We start from the raw sequence: 19,847 nt of genomic DNA, 5'->3' as shown, positions 1-19,847 counted from the left end.
TCATCAATGAACTAAAAAATGAATGTGAGCAACACCTGGAAAGGCCTGTAGACATCCATGACTTCAACTTTTGACCACAAGAACCAACCATTCTTCATCAACAATGAACTACAATCAAAAAGTGTTATGGACAGATACTATTCACCAATAAAATTTTATAGCAGAAAATATCAAATTGAAACACACATGCACACACACACACTTACTGCCAGCCCCTCCTTTTGACGTTCAACACTTCTGGCTGAAATGGGGATGTGTTTGATTCTTGTTTTTGATTGTCTATTTGTTAGGCAAGCCACCAAACAAAACTTCTGAGCTCGAACAGAACGCTTGTTTAATATATTCGCATTAGGTAAAATATTTTCCGTGTTTTGCTATGCAGTGAGCAATGGCGTTTTTAGCAGTGACAATGGTTTTCAGGGTCTGTGTTTGATTTCCGTACCTGGACACAGCACGTTTCAACGTCTCCTCCTTGTCAGACTCGTCCTTGAATTCATGTTCATGATTCGTTACGTATTGACGTTTAACACTTGATGTGCGAGGTACAACGCTCTCGAGGCAAAATGCACAAACAGCACGGTCATTTTTTGCACAAAGCCCCAGTCATTTGCCCATGCTGGATGAAAAGAACAACATTTTTTTGCTGGAGGAGCCGTCATAATTCATTCATTTATCGCGCGCCTGTGTTTTGTTGGCTAGGTTAAACCACGGATCTCTACTCGGCGCCGCGTGGACTCACGCTCACACACGGAGCACAGGAGGGGGGGGCGCAACCGTAAAGCCTCTAAACATCCCGGCGCACAACTGAAAATGTCTAAATTGCATGTTTATGCGCTTTAAAAAAAATCATTATTTTCCCGTGCGATCGCGTGCCACTGGTTTGGATAGAAAGACTCTATTGTTCTCTAGCACGCAATTGGTAAAAAAAACAACAACACGTGTTTACTTTAATAAGAAAACATGACTCACATTTACAAATATATTCACGTTAAAAAATTGGGAATTACCAGTTGCGCTTTTTGGATTTCAGTGGTGTGTAACTTATGAACGAACCAGCTCTATGGAATTAAAATTCTTATTTTATTTGAGGACTTGGGTAGGGGTCTCCGTGCATGGTCAGTTTTGGGAGCAGCAACACAGTAAGCCTGTCTTTTGTAATAAAATCTAAGATAACAAGACTGTTTAAACAGAGACAATGAACAATGGCAGGTGGATAATTTGGATAGGGTCAGGCTTGGGCGTAGATAGAAACACTTTACTACTACTCTTAAACACCGAATTGGTAAAAATAACTGCATATTTACTTTAATTCGAAAACAGACCTCACAATTACAAAAAACTTCACTTTAAAATATGTGAAATTACCAGTGTCGCACCTTGGATTTTACACTTGGGCTTCCATTTCCAGTCCGAAGTCATGGTGAGTCTTTTACAAACAAACTGCCTCTTAGAAGTTAAATTTTCTAGAACTCAAGGGGGGAGGTAAATTTGGCCTACTTCCCCCCTGCCGAGCGCCCGGTTACCTGCATTCCGTTTGGGGAACAGCACAAGTTAAGCCTGTCTTTTGTAACAAAATCCAAGTAAAACAAGATTGTTTAAAGATGAGGTAACGGAAATAATTTTTCAATGAAGTAACCAGTAACTAATTACTTTTTTCAGTAACAAGCTCAACACTGAGACTAGCATTCTTGGTGCTCATACTAGCCAAGGGGCCAAGTGTAGTGCGGACAGACGTCATACACATGGTGTGCTTCAAACTCTGGATGGACTCTTTGGAGGTCTTCCGATAGCCACAACACAGCTGCTCCTTGAAACTCTTCTGAAAAGTCTTGCTGAGTAGATAAAGAGCAAATGGGTTGAGGCAGGAGTTTGTAAAGGCCAGGATCCGAGCCACAACGCTGCAAATGAAGTGCTTCAGGGACGTGTCCACCTAATGGATTGACAACAATAGACAGGGATCAATTCAAGCTTTACCAATTGGCTATAACTAGAAAATTCCAGATGGACAATCTTCAGCATTCCCTAATGCCGATCTGGGCACTCTAGTCCTCAAGGACCACATGTGGCAAGCGAAGCAAAACGCTACCAGCCCTTAGACTTGACTGCATGATTTATGAGGTTTTCCTGCTCCAATACAGGTGATTACGATCATCCGAATCGGTAAAGATTCCCTGCCAGCTCGATAACAAGCCGTTAATCTGTGTCACCTCAGTTGAGGAAGAGAAACCTGCAAAATCATGCGAGACATGCGTCCCCTTGAGGATCGGAATGCCCAGGTCTTCCCTAATGCCACAGAAGAAGGTTAATTCGGTTTTCTTTGGCCCCTGATATGGTCTTGATTCTTTTACAGGATATATCATATACTGTACCAGGAATCATTATGTATTTCTGTTTACTCTACGTTACTTCTCCTTACCCAAACAGGTCTGTTAAAGTAAGATACAAGCAGATCGACGCAATAGGAAAAGAAAGCACAAGAGCTATTTGAACTCAGTTTGGCGTGGTTAAAACATACTTAATAGAGAAAACATTCTACTTTCAATTTTTTAAGAACACCTCAAACGACGCACCGCGAATTTAAATGTATCGCATAAATTAAATATACCATGATTCATTAATATTGTAACAAAGTTAAACTTGAGACGCTACACTACAACAGAGGAGTCACGTGGTGCATCATTCTTCACATTTCTGCATCCAACTTGGTAATTTTGATACTAGGCTAATATAGCTAAAACAGATACATACACCATATGTTGCATTCATTATGAGGCTCATATCGTTTTTTTTCTGTGGCTCTGTTTTTTTTTTTTTGGTCCAATATGTTTCTCTCAGGGCGGCACGGTAGGAGGGTGGTTAGTGTGCAGCCCCACGGTGCAGAGGTTCAGGGTCCTGGTCAAACAACCGCAGCCTCCCCGTTCCTGCGTGGGTTTCCTCCCACATTCTAAAATCATGAATGTCAGGTGAATTAGTGACTCCAAATTGTCTCTTGGTACAAGTGTGTGTGTGTGTCTTTGTATGATTGTCTCCATGTCCGTTTGACTGGCAGGAAACCAGTTCAGAGTCTCCCCTGCTCACTGCCCAAAGATAACTGGGATGGGCTCCAGCACCCCCACGACCCTGCTGAAGATAAGCGGCGCAGATAATGGATGCATGGAAAGTCTCTCCCATTGTTTCATTTTTGTGTGATTTTTGTCGTTTTGCAACATTATCACTTGCAATTCCCAGTGTAATATCATAATCAAACCGTTAGATGTCGCCCCCTAACCAGAATTGAAACGATATACACTTGAGCCGCACATACTACCGTATTGCACGTTTCAGATGTTTTTTTTATTAACCCTGGAATTTCAATACTATTCAAAAAAGTGAGAAATTATGCCATGTTTTGGAATTTTATTCCCTGTTCATCGTTTATGAGAGGTTGCTTAATGATAGCCTGGATGAGGTCTATATATGAATGAATGAATGAATGAAAACTTTATTCGAACGTTAAAATAAAAACAGAACAAAAACAATAATTCAACAACAAAACAAAAAACAATAACCCAACAACAAAATAACGTTACATATATGTCCGAAAAGGGGTAGTAAGAAGCAAATGCTGTATCTCTCAACAGCTGGGTTTCCAACCCCTGCCTCTGCTGTATGTCTTATATGTGTCTTGAAATCTATATAACATTTCAACAATAAATTTACATACCTGTCAACCTGTACGGTTTTGCCGTACAAAGTATTTTTTTATGCATTTTAAGACGAGTACGACGTACAAGGAAATCTGTATGGAAAAACGCAAATATGTCAATCGCATGCGTCTGATGCCTGGGGATTTCGCATCATGCATCATTCCGAAAAAAAAATATGGTGTACGATTATTTTGTATTTTGTACGGGAAAGTACGACAGTTTGTATGGAGCCTTGGAGGTTGACAGGTATGAATTTAAATGAACACATATTGCTCGTATGGAATATTTTTGTGTTAAAATACAAACAAAGACATTTAAGGATTAAATTGCAGCGGTTTTCTGTAAAAGTTGTTTGAACACTTGCACTGTTCGTGTATTTGCAAAATAATGTTTTACTCACGAGTACGTTGAACACAGTTCTAGACAAAATACTTGACGACTGTCTTTGTCAAACAGTTTTTAGTAAATAGGGTTATCTCGTTAAATCAAAACAAATCATTTAATCTTGCATTTTAAATTTCAAGTGTGAATGTTGATGCTTACCTCTGAGTAATGATAGGAGCGGTACAAGAAGATGACGTGACTGGGCAGCCAGCATGAAGCGAAGAGAGCAACAAATACTAACACGGTCTTAGCCAAGCGTTTTCTGGACTCAATCTGTTGAAGTGATAAAAATCAATATTTAATTTCATGTAAATAATTTATCTGTGTGCCCTGCGAGTGGCTAGCAATCCGTTCAGGGTGTCCCCTGCCCACTGCCCGAAGATGGCTGGGATGGGCTCCAGCACCCCTGCGAACCTACTGAGGATAAGCAGTGCAGATAATTTATGGATGGATAATCTATCTGGACGACTGGTTCTCAACTGGTCACACATACTGGTGAAATGCTTTCAGAAACTTTGGTCAAAGGTTTGCATTTTTATACACCTGTCAAGCATGCTCACACACTACCGGAATGGTCACATAAACCTTTGTCAAATACTTTCATGGACACTGTGAGTGGTCAGATTCGCCCGCTTACACTTCTGAAATGGTGTCATAAACCTATGTCAAAAGCTCGTACACATATTAGTCGATTGCTTTAGGACATGCTGGTCAAATGTTTCCGTTTTTTGAACACTTTTCAGACACGGTTTCTTCCACCACTGAAATGGTCTCATAAACTTATGTCAAAAACTTACACACGGACTGGTCAAATGCTTTTAGAGACACTATTTAAAGTATTTGCCAAGTAATACACACTGTCCCTTTAAAGGAACTCTTATGAAATTTGTACTCGCTCCCGCCATCTCCTGGCTTGAGTCATCATCGCAGCCTCGAACAAGCTCCTTATGTTGCGCATGCATGTACATGCATTTCTTAGACACGCTCGAATAAACTTCTTTTTTTCATCTTTTTTGGGGTTTAGGGTGTCAGAGTTTATAAAGATATTAACTCTTTGCTGGCGGAATTATTCAGATAAAAGCACTTATTGATTTTTAATCTACTCCGTAATAGAAGTGAGCACGGCCCAGTCGCCATCTTGCCAGGTTGCCCGGGCCGTACTGACAACATCCGGTCAGTAGGCGTGGTTTATTGAGAAGTCACACATAAACAGGAAATGGAGTCACACATGAGTGTCATATTACATTACAATGAAATTAGACTGAAAAACGTAGAAATAGACTGATCTTTGAAACGTGACTATGTGTGTGTGTGATGATTACTTGTATATTAGGAATATAAAAACAGGTTAATTTCATAGCATGGGAGTCTGAGAAATACACAACTAAAAATAGCTAACTTTACATTGGGTAACGTTTAAACTCTACACTAACCCCTTGTTGTATTGCGCTTTACTTATCACGGTTTTGTTGCTACGCAGATTTTAATCGTGAATTGTGTTGTACACTTTTGTTTGGCTAAACCATTGCCCCACCCCTATTCTGCTTGTCTACGTCGATGACATTGCGGTCTGAGTTGTAAACATACGTAAAACAGATTGACAAACCTACATTGTGTTTGCGCACATGACATGTTCATTTTCAAGTTTCTCTAAAAGCCATGTCAACAAAACACTCTGGACCCACAAAATCACTGCCTGCTAGAGAAAAAGGAAACCAAAGTTGGATATCACCACATGCTAAACTTACTCTGGAGCCACAAGCGGGCGTTTGGCACTCCCTAGTGGCTTCTTGGCACTGGAAAAATATATGGTTTTGTCGGACAGAACTGGAAGGTAAATGCAGGTATCATGTGAAGTCGATCGTGTCCTTAATCCATACAATTGTGCAAAAAAAACAGCATTTTTTTTAAATTTACTTTGCTGGTACATAAGTTCTTTGTAAAAAAAGCATTTATGGAGAACAGATCTTGAGCCTGTAAAATGTGTTTATTCTTAAATAGTAAATGAATAAATAAAGGTTTCTACATCGCAGGTTTTAACTATTGTTGGAAATTTTTGGAACGCAACCCCAGCAAAAAATGAGGGATTTCTTTACTTGAAGCATGTCGTCACACCCTCCTATTCCTCCTACCTATTGTGTTCTGCCCCAAACAGCTTTGCTCAAATTGAGATAGAAGCAGATGGGGGGGGGGGGGGTGTTAGAAAAATCAAAAGGGATATTTGAATTTAGTTGTGCATTGTTTAAACATACTCAATACAGAAAACATTCTGAGAACACCTCAATCGACGCACTCCATATTCATACCTGTCAACCTGTAAGGTACGTTTTTGCATGCATTTTAAGACAAGTACGACGTACAAGGAAATCTGTACGGAAAAACGCAAATTAGTCAATGATGGGTACCATCCGGTATACACCGACTATCACGAAACGGCAAATCAATCAAGTCAAACGAGTTCGCCGCGGTAGCCTCTATCTCGGTATCATTTTTTTTTCGTTGCAAACAAAGCCAGCGGTTTGATGCTACTGTGCGCATGCGTCTGCCGCCTGGGGACTTCCCATTATGCATCATTCCGAAAAAAAAATGGTGTACGATTATTTTGTACGGGAAAATACGACAGTTTGTACAGGCATGGAGCCGTGCAGGTTGACATTTATGCATATTCAGACGCTCAAAGACAGACTTACCTGCTTTCTCGCATGTATTTCCCCCTCAACAGGCAGGTTGCACACACTCCTAAGCAGGTTTTCAGCGATAAAAACGTAGTACACCGCTATGACGAGTAAAGGGATGGCGTAGAAAATGAGGAAGGAGACAGTCGAGTGGATCTTGGGTTGCAGCTCTACGGTGTGAGGATATGGAGCGCAGGTGAGGAAAGTTTCGTTGGTGGACGGGACGACGAAGACACGGAGGTCAGAGAAGACGGCCTCAGGAATGGCCAGCACAAAAGATACGATCCAGATGAGCGCCGCCCGCAGGACTTTGCTGGTAGTGGAAGTTGGTGTAGAGCTGTCCAACGGCTTTACAATAGCTTTGTACCTGACAAGTAGAACAGCCCCGCGTTGCGGGCCGTGGTGTGTTGAATCGTGTACATGAGAAACAAATGCATCAACCAAAGTGTTGGTTGTACTGATGTCTGTTTTTTGCCAGGTACCAAAATATAGTATAACTTGAAAATTAGGTTTAAAATGTGACAAAATTCGAAATTACAGCATAATTATTGACATGAATAACCTGTATTACTACGCCACAGAGACCAACAACTACAAAAACTTCATACAGACAATTTAAAGATGGTGTTTGTAAACTCAAAATATTCTGCTTGTGACGCCATCTTCTGGCTGAACTCATCATTGCAGCCTCTGTCAAGTTGCTTGTACGGCAAGTGCACGTATGAGGCTCTCTTAGATGTGCTCGAAAAAACTTCTTTTTCATATTTTTGGCCTTTGGGTTGGAATTTGGACTGTATTTGGAACAGTGTTTTCCTTACTTTCATCATTTTCATCCTAGTAAAAAGGAAAACCTCAAGCATGTGCATGAAATCACTTTCTTCCAAACGGACCCCCCCCACACACACCTCCTTTCCACCCTGGCTAATGCGCTCTGTGGCAGAACCACCAATGACATAAGTAAGATAGAGGCAGATAGGCGTGGTGAAAAAATATTTATAAAGGATCTTTGAACTCAGTTGGGGATTGTTAACATATTGTTAACATTACAGCGTTGTGACCAGGATCCTGCCTCGAAATGTATTGAATGAAAAAAAACGTACCCAGGCTAAAAGCCAAATTGTGTTATATGCAGTGGTTAGCGCATGTGCGGCACAGTTCATGTCTTGGGAACCTCCTCCGTGGGTTCAAATCCAGCTCCAGACTTCCTGTGCGGAGTTTGTATGTTCTCCCCGTGCTTGCGTGGGTTTCCTCCGGGCACTCCGGTTTCCTCCCACATTCCAAAAACATGCATTTCAGGTGAATTGGCCGGTCCAAATTGTCCGTAGGTGTGAATGAGCGAGTGAGTTGTCTGTCCCTGTGTGCCCCGCGATTGGCTGGCAACCAGTTCAGGGTGTCCCCTGCCCACTGCCCGATGATTGCTGGGATGGGCTCCAGCACCCCCGCGACCCTACTGAGGATAAGCGGTGTAGCTAATGAGATGAGATAATGAGATGAGATGGATGACACTGTTGTCTAATGCAAACGAAAACCATTGCCACAGCTGGCAGCAAGACGAGACAAACATGGCGGCGACTGCGAGGTATGAATACAAATTTCTTAACCGATGGGTTTTTTTTTTTTGGGGTGAAAAATATTATTGGTATGACAGTTCGTGTATATTTGACTCATATTCAAATCAATGATTTGTTTCAGGTATATTTTTTGTACCACTAGGAGACACTTAATATTACACACTCTCCCTTTAAAAAGCTTGAGAAACATTCCATGAGGGAAAAAGAAGAATATGCAAACTCCGTGTAAGAAAGCTGGAATTGAACCCAGGACCTCAGAGCAGTTATACAAACATGCTTAATAGTCAGTCATGTTGCCTCCTTGTTAATAAACATTATTTGGAAATAACAAAAAAATCGAGTCTTTCTCAAATAGTGGGTCGGGACCCAAAATGAGACGCGGACACGTTTTTAGTGGGTTGAGAGCTTTTGCTTCGGCAAAATAAATGCTAAGAAGAAGAAAAAATACGGATGGTCGTTACACTCTTTAACAGTAGATGGCAATAATGCCTTGCTCGATCTCTTTTGTTCAATTTCCTCTTTCTGTTTTACATGGGTCCCAGAAAAATAAATTATAAGGGCAAGGAAATGTAGAAAAGAGTGACCACAACAATGGAGTTGAAGAAGGAAAGGATTGCAAAATAATAAAACGGTGCACGTGTCTCCGACATTGAAGTGCTGCTGGGAGGTTCAGTAAATGGTTTGAAAATGTTTTTTACCAGTGAATTAATATCTATTAATGACATAGTTAAATAATTATCTAAGTTTAGGTCTACGCTTTATGATAGTTGGAACGTGTGGCTATTTTAAAGCAGTTTTAGGGGTTCCCTTATTTGGATTGAGGTACTGAAAGCCGTTTCGATTTTGAAGGGCATTTTGTTTTCTAAACAAAAAAAAAGGGAACATAATCTACTATCCCCTGTGTTAAACTGCGCAATCCTTTAATTTGATAAATTTAAGAAGTGGACATTTTTTTCTCGATTTGGGTCGCATCTTATCAGTGGAAGTCAGACAACTCAAGAACCAGAGGTGTATAGATGAGCGGGGATTACTGTAAAACGTTTTTCAGACCTATACCAATACCTAAAATGGTGAATAAACATACCAAGTACACCTTGAAGTGGGAAGTACTGAACCACCATTTGAGAACCATTTAGATCATAGGTCTATCTATCTATCTACCTTGATCATATCCCTCAAGAGGGGTGACCGACAGCAAGACAAACACATACAATAACAAAGAAAAAAAAAGGGAAAAAAAAAAAAAAAAAGGCGAGATCATAGGTAATGCCTGCAAAACATTTTCATTCACCCTGAGCATTTTTATCAGTGTTTACACTACACTAATCTCTCTACAAAGAGCGTACTGTTCTCAGCTCAGGGATGCTGCTGGAAATGTGAATTTCCCTTCGGGGATGAATAAAGTATCTATCTATCTATCTATCTATATACAGAGTGAAGACTGAGTACCTGTCAGCAGAGAGGGCAGTCAGCGTGAACACAGAAACTCCAACAGAGGTGAGCTGAACAAAGGCGAAAACTTTACAACCCCCTCTGCCGAACGCCCATTCGCTGGTCAAGTAACGGCTGGCATCCACAGGGGCGCAGGTCACCAGCAGCAAGATGTCCCCGAGCGCCAAACTGGACAGGAACACGTTGTGAATTTTGCAAACGGACTTGCCGGAGTAAAGCGTCTTGATAAGAGTGATGTTACCGACCAGCCCCAGCATCCCGATGATGCCGTAGACTGAGGCGATGAGCACGCCAGGTAAACGGATTGACATTGTCTCAGGTGAGCTCTCAACCGTGAGGGAAAAGCCAGACTCTTTAGTGAAGCAGAAGACTGTCACACACTCTGTAAGGGACTGCAACCCCGCCAATTGCATCACAACGGTCGTCATAGTGATAATGATTGTGGTATAGTCAAAGCTCAAGCGTCTCCAGTGACGTCTGTCTATCACTTAAAATGGGCATTATAAAACCTGACAAAATCTCACCTTTACTATCAATTCACCATTTAGAAGTCAAAAAGGGTGACTAACATGAATTGTATAGATCAGAGGAAAAATATGTTTTGAGGTGGGAAGGGGGAAATTGTGAGATTCACCAGAGTGAACGGGCATTTGAATTAAAATCATCTGAGTTCCAGCAAGCAGTATGCATTTATTTGTGTAAAACGCGCATTAGATTTGATCTCATTATCACACTGTTCTCATTCACGGCACCAGAGACAAATAATAGAGAATATAGAAAACAGACCGTCATCCTAAAATACAGTGGCTTGCGTAACTATTTGCCCCCCTTGAACTTTGTGACCTTTTTCCACATTTCAGACTTCAAACATATAAAACTGTAATTTCTCGTGAAGAATCAACAACAAGGATGAAGGGTGATGACGTAGAAACGCTCGGTGTTGTTTTGGTTAATTCCAGACATCGCGGCGCTCTTCTCCGAGATGGTGGAGCCCAGGCGGCTTCTTTGGAACGCCCATGGGAGGAGCCAGAACACCATCTCGCGTGGGCCGAGAGGAAAAATGCTGGAAGATTTCAGAGAAGGCTCGCCAGGGACCCGAGCGACACTAATTCGACCATTTTCGATGGAGTACACTTAGTTAAATTGCTAATGAAAATTGCCCCCCATGTGAAAATGTCAGCTTTCTCTGGTCCATCTTTTCAATCAAGAAACAAGCGCGCATTGTTAGGTGAATGTAGGTTGTGGTTGGTTAATGGAGTCAGATAACTAATTCGAACAATTTGGTAAACGATATATTTTCAATATTAAATTCCCAACATGGGACACAATCTTGAAGTGGAACACACTTTATTGGATATTTTAAACTGTTTTAACAAATAAAAAACAAAAAAGTGGGTGTGCAAAATTATTCAGCCCCATTGAGTTAATACTTTGTAGCACCACTTTTTTTCTGCGATTACAGCTGCAAGTCGCTAAGGGCATGTCTCTATCAGTTTTGCACATCTAGAAACTGATATTTTTGCCCATTGTTCCATGCAAAACAGCTCGAGCTCAGTGAGGTTGGATGGAAAGCGTTTGTGGACGGCATTTTTCAGTTCTTTCCACATATTCTCAATTGGATTGAGGTCTGGACTTTAGTTTGGCCATTCTAACACTTTGATATTTTTGGGGGGTGAGCCATTCCATGGTACCTTTTGCTTTATGTTTCGGATGGAAGAAAAATCTCCATCCTAGTCTCAGGTCTTTAGTGGACTCCATCAGGTTTTCTTTCTGAATGGTTCTGTATTTGGCTCCATCCATCTTCCCATCAATTTTAACCATCTTCGATGCTGCCACCACCATGTTTGACTGTGGGGATGGTGTGTTGAGGGTGATGAGCTGCGCTGCTTTTACCCCAAACTTCACATCTTATATTGTTGCTAAAAAGTTCGATTTTGGTCTCATCTGAATAGAGCACCTTCTTCCAGATGTTTGGTGTATCTCCCAGGCGGCTTGTGGCAAACTTTAAACAACACTTTTTATGGATACCTTTAAGAAATGGCTTCCTTCTTGCCACTCTCCCATAAAGGCCAGATTTGTGCAGTATACGACTGATTGTTGTCCTATGGACAGATTCTCCCACCTCAGCTGTAGACCTCTGCAGTTCATCCAGAGTGATCATGGGCCTCGTGGCTGCATCTCTGATCCGTTTTTTCCTTGTATGAGCTGAAAGTTTAGGGGGGCGGCCCGATCTTGGTAGATTTGCAGTGGTCTGATACTACTTCCATTTCAATATTATTGCTTGATCATTGCTCCTTGGGATGTTTAAAGCAAAGGGAAATTGTTTTGTATCTAAATCCAGCTTTAAACTTTTCCACAACAGTATCTCGTACCTGTCTCGTGTGTTCCTCATTCTTCATGATGCTCTCTGCGCTTTAAACTGACCTCTGGGACTATCACAGTGCAGGTGCATTTATAAAGAGACTTGCTTACACACAGGTGGATTCCATTTATCATCTTTAGTCATTTAGATCAACATTGAATTATTCAGAGATCCTCACTGAACTTCTGGACGGAGTTTGCTGCACTGAAAGTAAAGGGGATGAATAATTTTGCACACCCACTTTTTCGTGTTTTATTTGTTAAAAGGTTTAAAATATCCAACAAAATGTGTTTCACTTCATGATTGTGTCCCACTTATTGTTGATGCTTCACAAAAAATTACAGTCTTATATCTTTATGTTTGAAGTCTGAAATGTGGGGTGGCAGTAGCTTAGGAGGTAGAGCGCTTGTCTTGGGATCAAGGGATCCCAGTTCGAATCCCGGCTTGTCTGTGTTACAAGTCGAAGTGTTCTTATACCCCCACAATAAGCAGGTTGGCGTCTTACATGGCTATTGGGAAATGTGGAGTACATTGTAAAGCGCTTTGAGAAGTCATTGACTTGAAAGGGCTATATAAATGCATTTCATTTCATTTCATTTATTTAAACAGCAACAACAAAATACTTTACTGGCAAGAAGGGGTTGTTGAACCTGGACTGCTGAGGAGGAGATCTTCAAGGGGGGGCTTGCGAGGAAAACTAGAGAAGAGGTGAAGAAAAATCATGCAGGGAAGATTTGGGACTACCTGAATCACCATCCTGACACAATCTTGTGTGTTATTGTCAGGCAGGGGGCCTCCTCTCATCTCTTGTTGCTTGGCGGATTCTACATAATGGAACTGCAGAGGTGTCACAAATGAAAAGGGGAGAGATCACTAAGACTAGACACTTTGAATGATACTTATAGGTGATGCAACGGAACGATTTTCATTGCACACTTAATCCAAAAGGGGAAAAAAACAAACTAGTTGGGTGCCTGTATACATCAGAAACAGTACATACAATCTATTGGGTTTAATCCTCCCAAGCAATTTCATGGCTCTTTTGTTGGAACCAAAGCTGAGAGAATCTGGCAAGAAGATGATGAAATAAAATACATTGGAACAGCAGGAAAGTGATAAGGCCAACAAGAAGGAAGAAAATTTGCTCTATGCTAACAACCCTTTGTTAAATACAACAATTTTTGATGAACACCAGAGACAGGAAATCAGCAGAGGAAAATGTCAAAACAATCGAGTTTGACTCATGTTCAATTGATTTCCCACTCGATAATTACTTCATGACATTTTTTCCCATTTCCTTAATAATTTGATTGTTGATTTTCACAGTGCCGGTGAAGCAGCCATGCAAGATGCCCAACGTAGTCTTGTGTTGACAATGTTCGCACAAGCAGTAGTCAAGGCAAGTGTATTTGTATTGCCCTTAATCACAAAGAGTCTCAAAGGGCTGCACAAACCACAGAATGTTGCAAACTACAGACTATAATTACACGATCCCCTAAACTAAAACCTACATGAGGGCAAGGTAAGACTCAAAAACCTCAGCATGAGAAAAATGAAGAAACCTTGAGAAGAGACCGCACAAGAGATAATCCCCCTTCCAGGATGACCAGGTTGCAAGAGATGTGGCATTAATAAACAATCAAATAAGAAACAAAATATAAAATGATTGAATTATAACAAAAAAAAAAAAAAAATCAAAATGATCACCAGGTTGCAATGGATGTAGCATTAACAAACAATACATATTGTTAGGAATTAAATACATTAAAAATGTATCCCAAGACATGAACTGTGCCGCACATGCGCTAACCACTGCGCCGCCGTGCTGCATTAAAAATGTATTGTTTACCAAATTGTTCGAATTAGTTATCTGACTCCATTAACCAAACACAACTTACATTCGCCTAACAATGCATGCTCGTTTCTTTATGTAAAAATGAATAAGAGACGGGCATTTCCACACGGGGGCAGATATAATTTCTTAAATAATAGACTAAGTAAATTCCATCGAATTAGCAGGATTAGTGTCGCTATTTGTCGAGCCTCCTTTCTCGATTGTCCCTCGATCGATCTTCCCACGTCTTTTCACAAGCTGGCGTGCCGGCTCCTCCCATGGGCGTGCTGACTCTTCCCATGGGCGCGCCAGAGACTCCCCACGTGGACTCCACCTCGTCTCCTTGATGTCTGGACCCCGAGCGATTATCAAATCAGTGCGTCTTGGCCTTCTCCGTCAGAGTCCTGTTATCAACAGAACTAAACAAAACATTCGCATTCGGAATGGCGTGACCTGTTAGTGAACTTAAGCCTTCTCTGTGAAAAAATCTTCATTGCATTCAATAATCGTAACTTGTATAAAATCCATTATCGTAAAATGTATAAAATCCTTCAATATACAATTTCAGGTCATTCATAAACTATAGATTCGAAGTGTGTTTTAAGCTTAGATCTAGAAATTTCCACTGAGGTTGCAGATCGAATCTCAGGGGGAACAGCATTCCATAGGACTGGGGCCCGAATAGAGAACTCTTTCAAACCTGCGGATCACTTCTTGGGTCTTGGGATCAATAGTAGACAAGCATTTTCAGAGCGAAGGCGCTGGAAAAGAACATCAAATTAAATCTGAAAGCTATAATCTCACTCACTTAGCAAAAAACTTCATGTGAAATGCTTAAAAAATCACAACTCCCTGTCTTACGAGAAAAGCAGTCACAAAAATAACCACAATATAACATTCACCAACTCAAACTGGAACATAGACCGAAAACACCCACACTGTCAAACTATGATTCATATAGGCCTATAGCTCACACTTCCAAAATATTTCTCACAGTGCTCATCAAATGGAGCCCAATTCACAATGAATTTTAACAAACATAAACCTTCAAATCTTATTTAGTTGTCTGTCCCTGTGTGCCCTGCGACTGGATGGCACCCAGTTCAGAGTGCCCACTGCCCACTACCTGAAAACGGCTGGGATGGGCTCCAGCAACCCCCGCAACCCTACTTAGAATAAGTGGTGCAGATAAGGGATGGATGGATTGATTTTATAGTGTGTCACCATGAAATATTTGCCCAAAGCACCAAAGACAGTTTTTTTGCATTATCTCTTGTTGTGTACCTCTGAAACAAAGGGGTCCCTTGGGGGAGAGGTGTGTGTAAGGAAAACCATGTTCTTTTCGTTTTTTTGGGGCTTGATCTTGCGGCTGTGCTCATCCAAGCGACAGGGAAGAATAGAACCACGGGCTCTCCAAGCCTCGTGGCTCTGGAGTGGCAAGACCTCAAGCCTGGAGACCCCGCTGGACCATCTTAAGCACCTCCCCTTTCCTAGGTAAAAGGAGCGCAGGTAGAAGGAGTGAAAGCTGTTTGCACTTCCCCTTTTAATGTGATAATGTCACGGTCACCAGTGACAATTCTTGTGACCAGTGAGTTCCTGTTGATGCTTTACAAAATAAAGTTGTCCAATTGAAAATGAGTTGTGTGCTCAAATATTTACGACAATGTGTTTACTATCAATTGTGTTTACTATAATTATTATCATTTTTTATGCCAGTTCCCTTATCTTGACTCACTGTTGTTTGTTGTTAAGACTATTGTAGTATTGTCGCTATCGGCCAATCATGTTGTTGTTGTTGTTACATGTTACATACACACACCCTTTTGGGCTGATCTGTTATTAGTAACCATGGAGATTTAATAAAAAGAGGAGGTTCGGGGGAGGGTTTAAGAACGGGATGGAATTTCTTATCTAAAAAGCTCCTTTCCTGGAACACTGATGCCATGCTACCAGGTCTTCAGAATGGTTTTTGGATGCCGCAATGTAGATTTCTGAGCCTGGCAACAAGTAATGGCTAAAACGTGATTGGTTATATAAGTAAACATAATACTATAATTGTTCGATTTTAATATTATAATGTATCGTTTACCAAATTGTTCGAAGTTAGTTATCTGACTCCATTAACCAAACACAACCTGCATTCACCTAACAATGCGCGTTCGTTTCTTGATGGGAAAATATGGACAAGAGACCGGCATTTCCACACAGGGGCAGATTTAATTTCTTAAATAATTTAGCTAAGTGAACTCCATCGAATATGTAGCCGAATTAGCCGAATTAGTGTCGCTCGAGTCTCTGTCTAGCCTTCTCTCTCGATCTTCTCGATCTTTTCCCGGCCCACGTTTTTTCGGCAAGTTGTTGTGCCGGCTCCTCCCATGGGCGTGCCAGGAAAACCCCATCACCTTGATGTCTAAAGAAACTCAAAACAACACTGAGCGTTTATCAAAACAATGCATTCATCAGAGTTCTGTTATCAAAATTCCCGCATTTGGAACAGCGTGACCTGAAGCTCACTGAGTGAAAATCTTCATTGCACTCGATAAATGTAACTTGTATTTAATCATATAAAATCCTTTATAGTAAAATGTATAAAATCCTTCATAATACAGTGGAACCTCAGTTCTCGACCGAAATCCGTTCCAGAACCCTGTTCGAAAACCAATTTGTTTGATCACCGAAATCATTATTCCCATTAAAAATAATGTAAATCGTTTTTATCCGTTCCAACACCCTGAATGTTTACCTTGAATGTTTAACGTAAACATAATGCTAACCCAGGCTAATCGTACGTTCGCGTTATCGTAATCTTCAGTACGAAAGATTACGCTAACATGAATGTATAAAAATAAAACAATCAGGTCGTTTACAAGTCATTTAGCACCTGGGTCTCCACAACAAGTGGTGAGCGGTTCATTGGAAAGGGGGCTCTGTTCCAACACCCTGAATGTTGGTCTCCGTTCCAACACCCTGAATGTTTAGCTCGAATGTTTAACGCAAACTTAAAGCTAACCCAGGCTAATCGTACGGTCGTGTTATCGTAATCTTCCGTACGAAAGATTACGCCAACATGAACGTGTAAAAATAAAAAAAAAAGGATAAAGAAAAGAATTATGAATAGGATTTCTTACCTTTGTGGTGGTCAGAAGAAGGCGCAGGCAAGATCAGACACTCGCACACCTTCTTCATATTTTGCTATTATTTCTTTCTTAAATGCAATAGTTGTACTGACTACTTTTCTTTTTTCCCCTGTAGCAACTTTTCTGCTTGCACTGACTTTCTCCGGAGGCATGATTAGGGGCTAAAACACTTTGTACACCTATATTAAAAGCGAAAGCAAAACGAAGCACGTCCGCACGCGATAACGGTTGGTCACAAAAAGAGCGATCTACACCCGTACGCCACTCAGCATCGCACCCTAGCGTACGCACTCACGCATTACCGGCGTTCAAACTCCGATTTTTTGACCGAACAGCGAAGCAAGAATTTCTCAAAATTTTGGGTTGGACTCCGATTTGTCCGAACTGAGAGGCGTTCGAAAACCGAGGTTCCACTGTATATACTGTTAATGAAAGCAATGAAAGCTGAAAGACCATTTCGAATTATTTAATAAATATCGATGGAGGAAATAAAATCAACATCACATGATTCCAGTATTTTGAGGGTAGCAACAAAGACCTTGCAGGCCTTTACGGCCCAGCACTGCTGTATTTACTTCCCAGCCCACCCCCCAATTCTCATTCACACGCATACAGTGCTATTATTGCCTATCCTGTCAGTTACAGGGCACTCAAAACAAAAGTGGCTCACATTGTCATAAAACCAGTACGGCAGGTTCCGGCAGAGCGTGCAGTTTCAACAAAGTTACAACTCGTATTTGCCAGATTTTTACATGCTCCTCGTTCCCACCACACAATACATCCTCTCAAAATTCTAATAAAATGCTATTTTGTAACCACTGAAACTTAAACACTGTATAAACATCGAAAACGTGAAAGATCGTCGCTAATGCGAGCTTTCGTTCAAAACACGGTGCGGTAATCAAGTCAAGACGCGTCTGGTGGGCGGGACAAGAATGCGACCTGTTCAGTGTGATTGGCTGTGAATGGCTCAGAGTAACTGTCCGTCAATAGCAAATTCAAAATAAGGGGTGGGCGATACTGGGAAATTTTGGATCCATCCGATCCAAGTAGTACAGGTAGTATCGATCGAAACCGATACTGCTTTAAAAACGGTTAATATTAGAACCGTAACGCATTGATTTTGTTTATAATAGCAATAAACAACGCACACATTTTTTAGGCAATACAATGCTTAATTGATATGAAATAATCATACTGATTGGATCAAAAATATATACATTTCTATAAAACCCGTTTCAGAACCCCAAAGAGCAGCAATGCAACGAAAATACAAATACTGTATAACAATATAACTAAAACATTTCCATTTTGCAATGTTTTGAAAATAAAGTGTGTAAAAAGCCCCTTTGGTTCTGTTGTTATAGTGTCAAGGGATTTTCAGGATTCGGTTCAGGAACATCTACCAAAAGTGCCGTTTTACGTCTTGGAGTTTCTACCGATTTCTTAAATCTTAACAAAAACAAATGTCTATTGTTTGAGTCAATAACTGCTTTATTTCGAAAAAGAGACGATGTGAATAAATGAGTCCAACCATCACATTAGATTTTGGGTTTGGTAAAGGTTTGCCACATCCGGTTTTACAACTAGCACATTTGTTTGTTTTTTTAAGATTCTGGAGACGGATTGCGTTTCACTCAAGACATCCTGCACAATATAATTTCCCGCGTTTTATTGTCATGCATATATGGAACAGTAACATGTTAACATTTTTGGTTGCAAACCATTGCTCTCTGCAGGGTGAGGGGTTTTCCCAGGTGTTTATGTAAATGTGTGGTGTTGCCACAGTGGCAGACCTCTTTACCACGCGAATTACACCTGGTATTGTCCTTTTCTGTAGTTGAAAAAAATCCACACCATGTTGCGCTTCATGTTTTGCTTTTGTCATTTTTAGCTTGTGACAGAAGGAGGGCTTGGGTGTTTCAAACCAGACATGGGACCAAGTCACACATGTGCAAGTCTCAAGTAAGTCTCAAGTCTTCACCTTCAAGTCCCAAGTAAGTCCCAAGTATTTTTTTCTTGGGCAAGTCAAGTCACAAGTCAAGTCCCGAGTCTTAGATTGCCAAGTCCAAGTCAAGTCACAAGTCATAAAAACAGCGACTCGAGTCGACTCGAGTCCAAGTCACTAAGTCTCAAGTCCCCATGTCTGTTTCAAACTCTCAATTTCCCTCTCTTCTGCCTTGCAAGCTGGATGCAGCAAGTCAGCCAGTGGCCAAGTAGGGAGAGGGGCTAGTCAAGTGGTCATAAAAGTGTGCCTGTCAGTCACACACTCAGGAATAAACGTAGTGAGTTGCAGAGGGCGCTGGATAAGAGAGATTGTCAGTGAAGCGGCGCTTTGAAAAAAATGGCAAAAGAGATGAGTAACAGTCCAAAACATCAGGATCAATTTGATTAAAGTACAGAAATCCCTTGCTGTATCGCTGTTTACTCATCTCTGTTTCGCTACTACACATATTTTCATTGTGCATTGTGTTCTGCATTCTGATTGGCTAAAAAGAGGAAGATGATTTCTATCGCCAAATAACTTGGACCTCTCAACCCTCTAAACTTACTCCACAGTCACAGACCGATCTTTGGCGCTCCCTAGTGGCTCTCTGGCACTCTTACAAAAATGTTTGATAATCAATAGAGGGCTCCGCGCTTTGTGCTAAAAATAGTAACACGGCTTCGTGCCGCCATCTTGGAAGTCTGTCGATTACAAGCGGTGATAGCGAGAGGAGCAAATATTTACTCAGTTTGTCTATTT

At 41.0% G+C, this 19,847-nt stretch overlaps 1 protein-coding gene across 1 annotated transcript; it reads right to left on the bottom strand.

The window, feature by feature from the left end:
* Nucleotides 1-1,527: 1,527 nt before the first annotated feature.
* On the bottom strand, nucleotides 1,528-10,110 carry grpr (gastrin-releasing peptide receptor). Its single transcript, XM_088333248.1, has 4 exons — nucleotides 9,766-10,110; nucleotides 6,761-7,112; nucleotides 4,230-4,343; nucleotides 1,528-1,930 (listed from the first exon to the last, which is right to left on the bottom strand). Exons 1-4 carry the CDS (start codon nucleotides 10,077-10,079, stop codon nucleotides 1,643-1,645), a joined length of 1,068 nt encoding a protein of 355 aa, XP_088189374.1. The 5' UTR covers nucleotides 10,080-10,110; the 3' UTR covers nucleotides 1,528-1,642.
* Between the last annotated feature and the right edge of the window lie 9,737 nt (nucleotides 10,111-19,847).

The sequence above is a fragment of the Urocampus carinirostris genome, chromosome 4 (genome assembly GCF_059441175.1).
Source record: "Urocampus carinirostris isolate Australia breed hairy pipefish chromosome 4, RoL_Ucar_1.0, whole genome shotgun sequence".
Lineage (NCBI taxonomy): Eukaryota > Metazoa > Chordata > Actinopteri > Syngnathiformes > Syngnathidae > Urocampus > Urocampus carinirostris.
The sequence above is the reverse complement of the archived record's forward strand: the minus strand, read 5'-3'. Positions and strand labels throughout refer to the sequence as shown.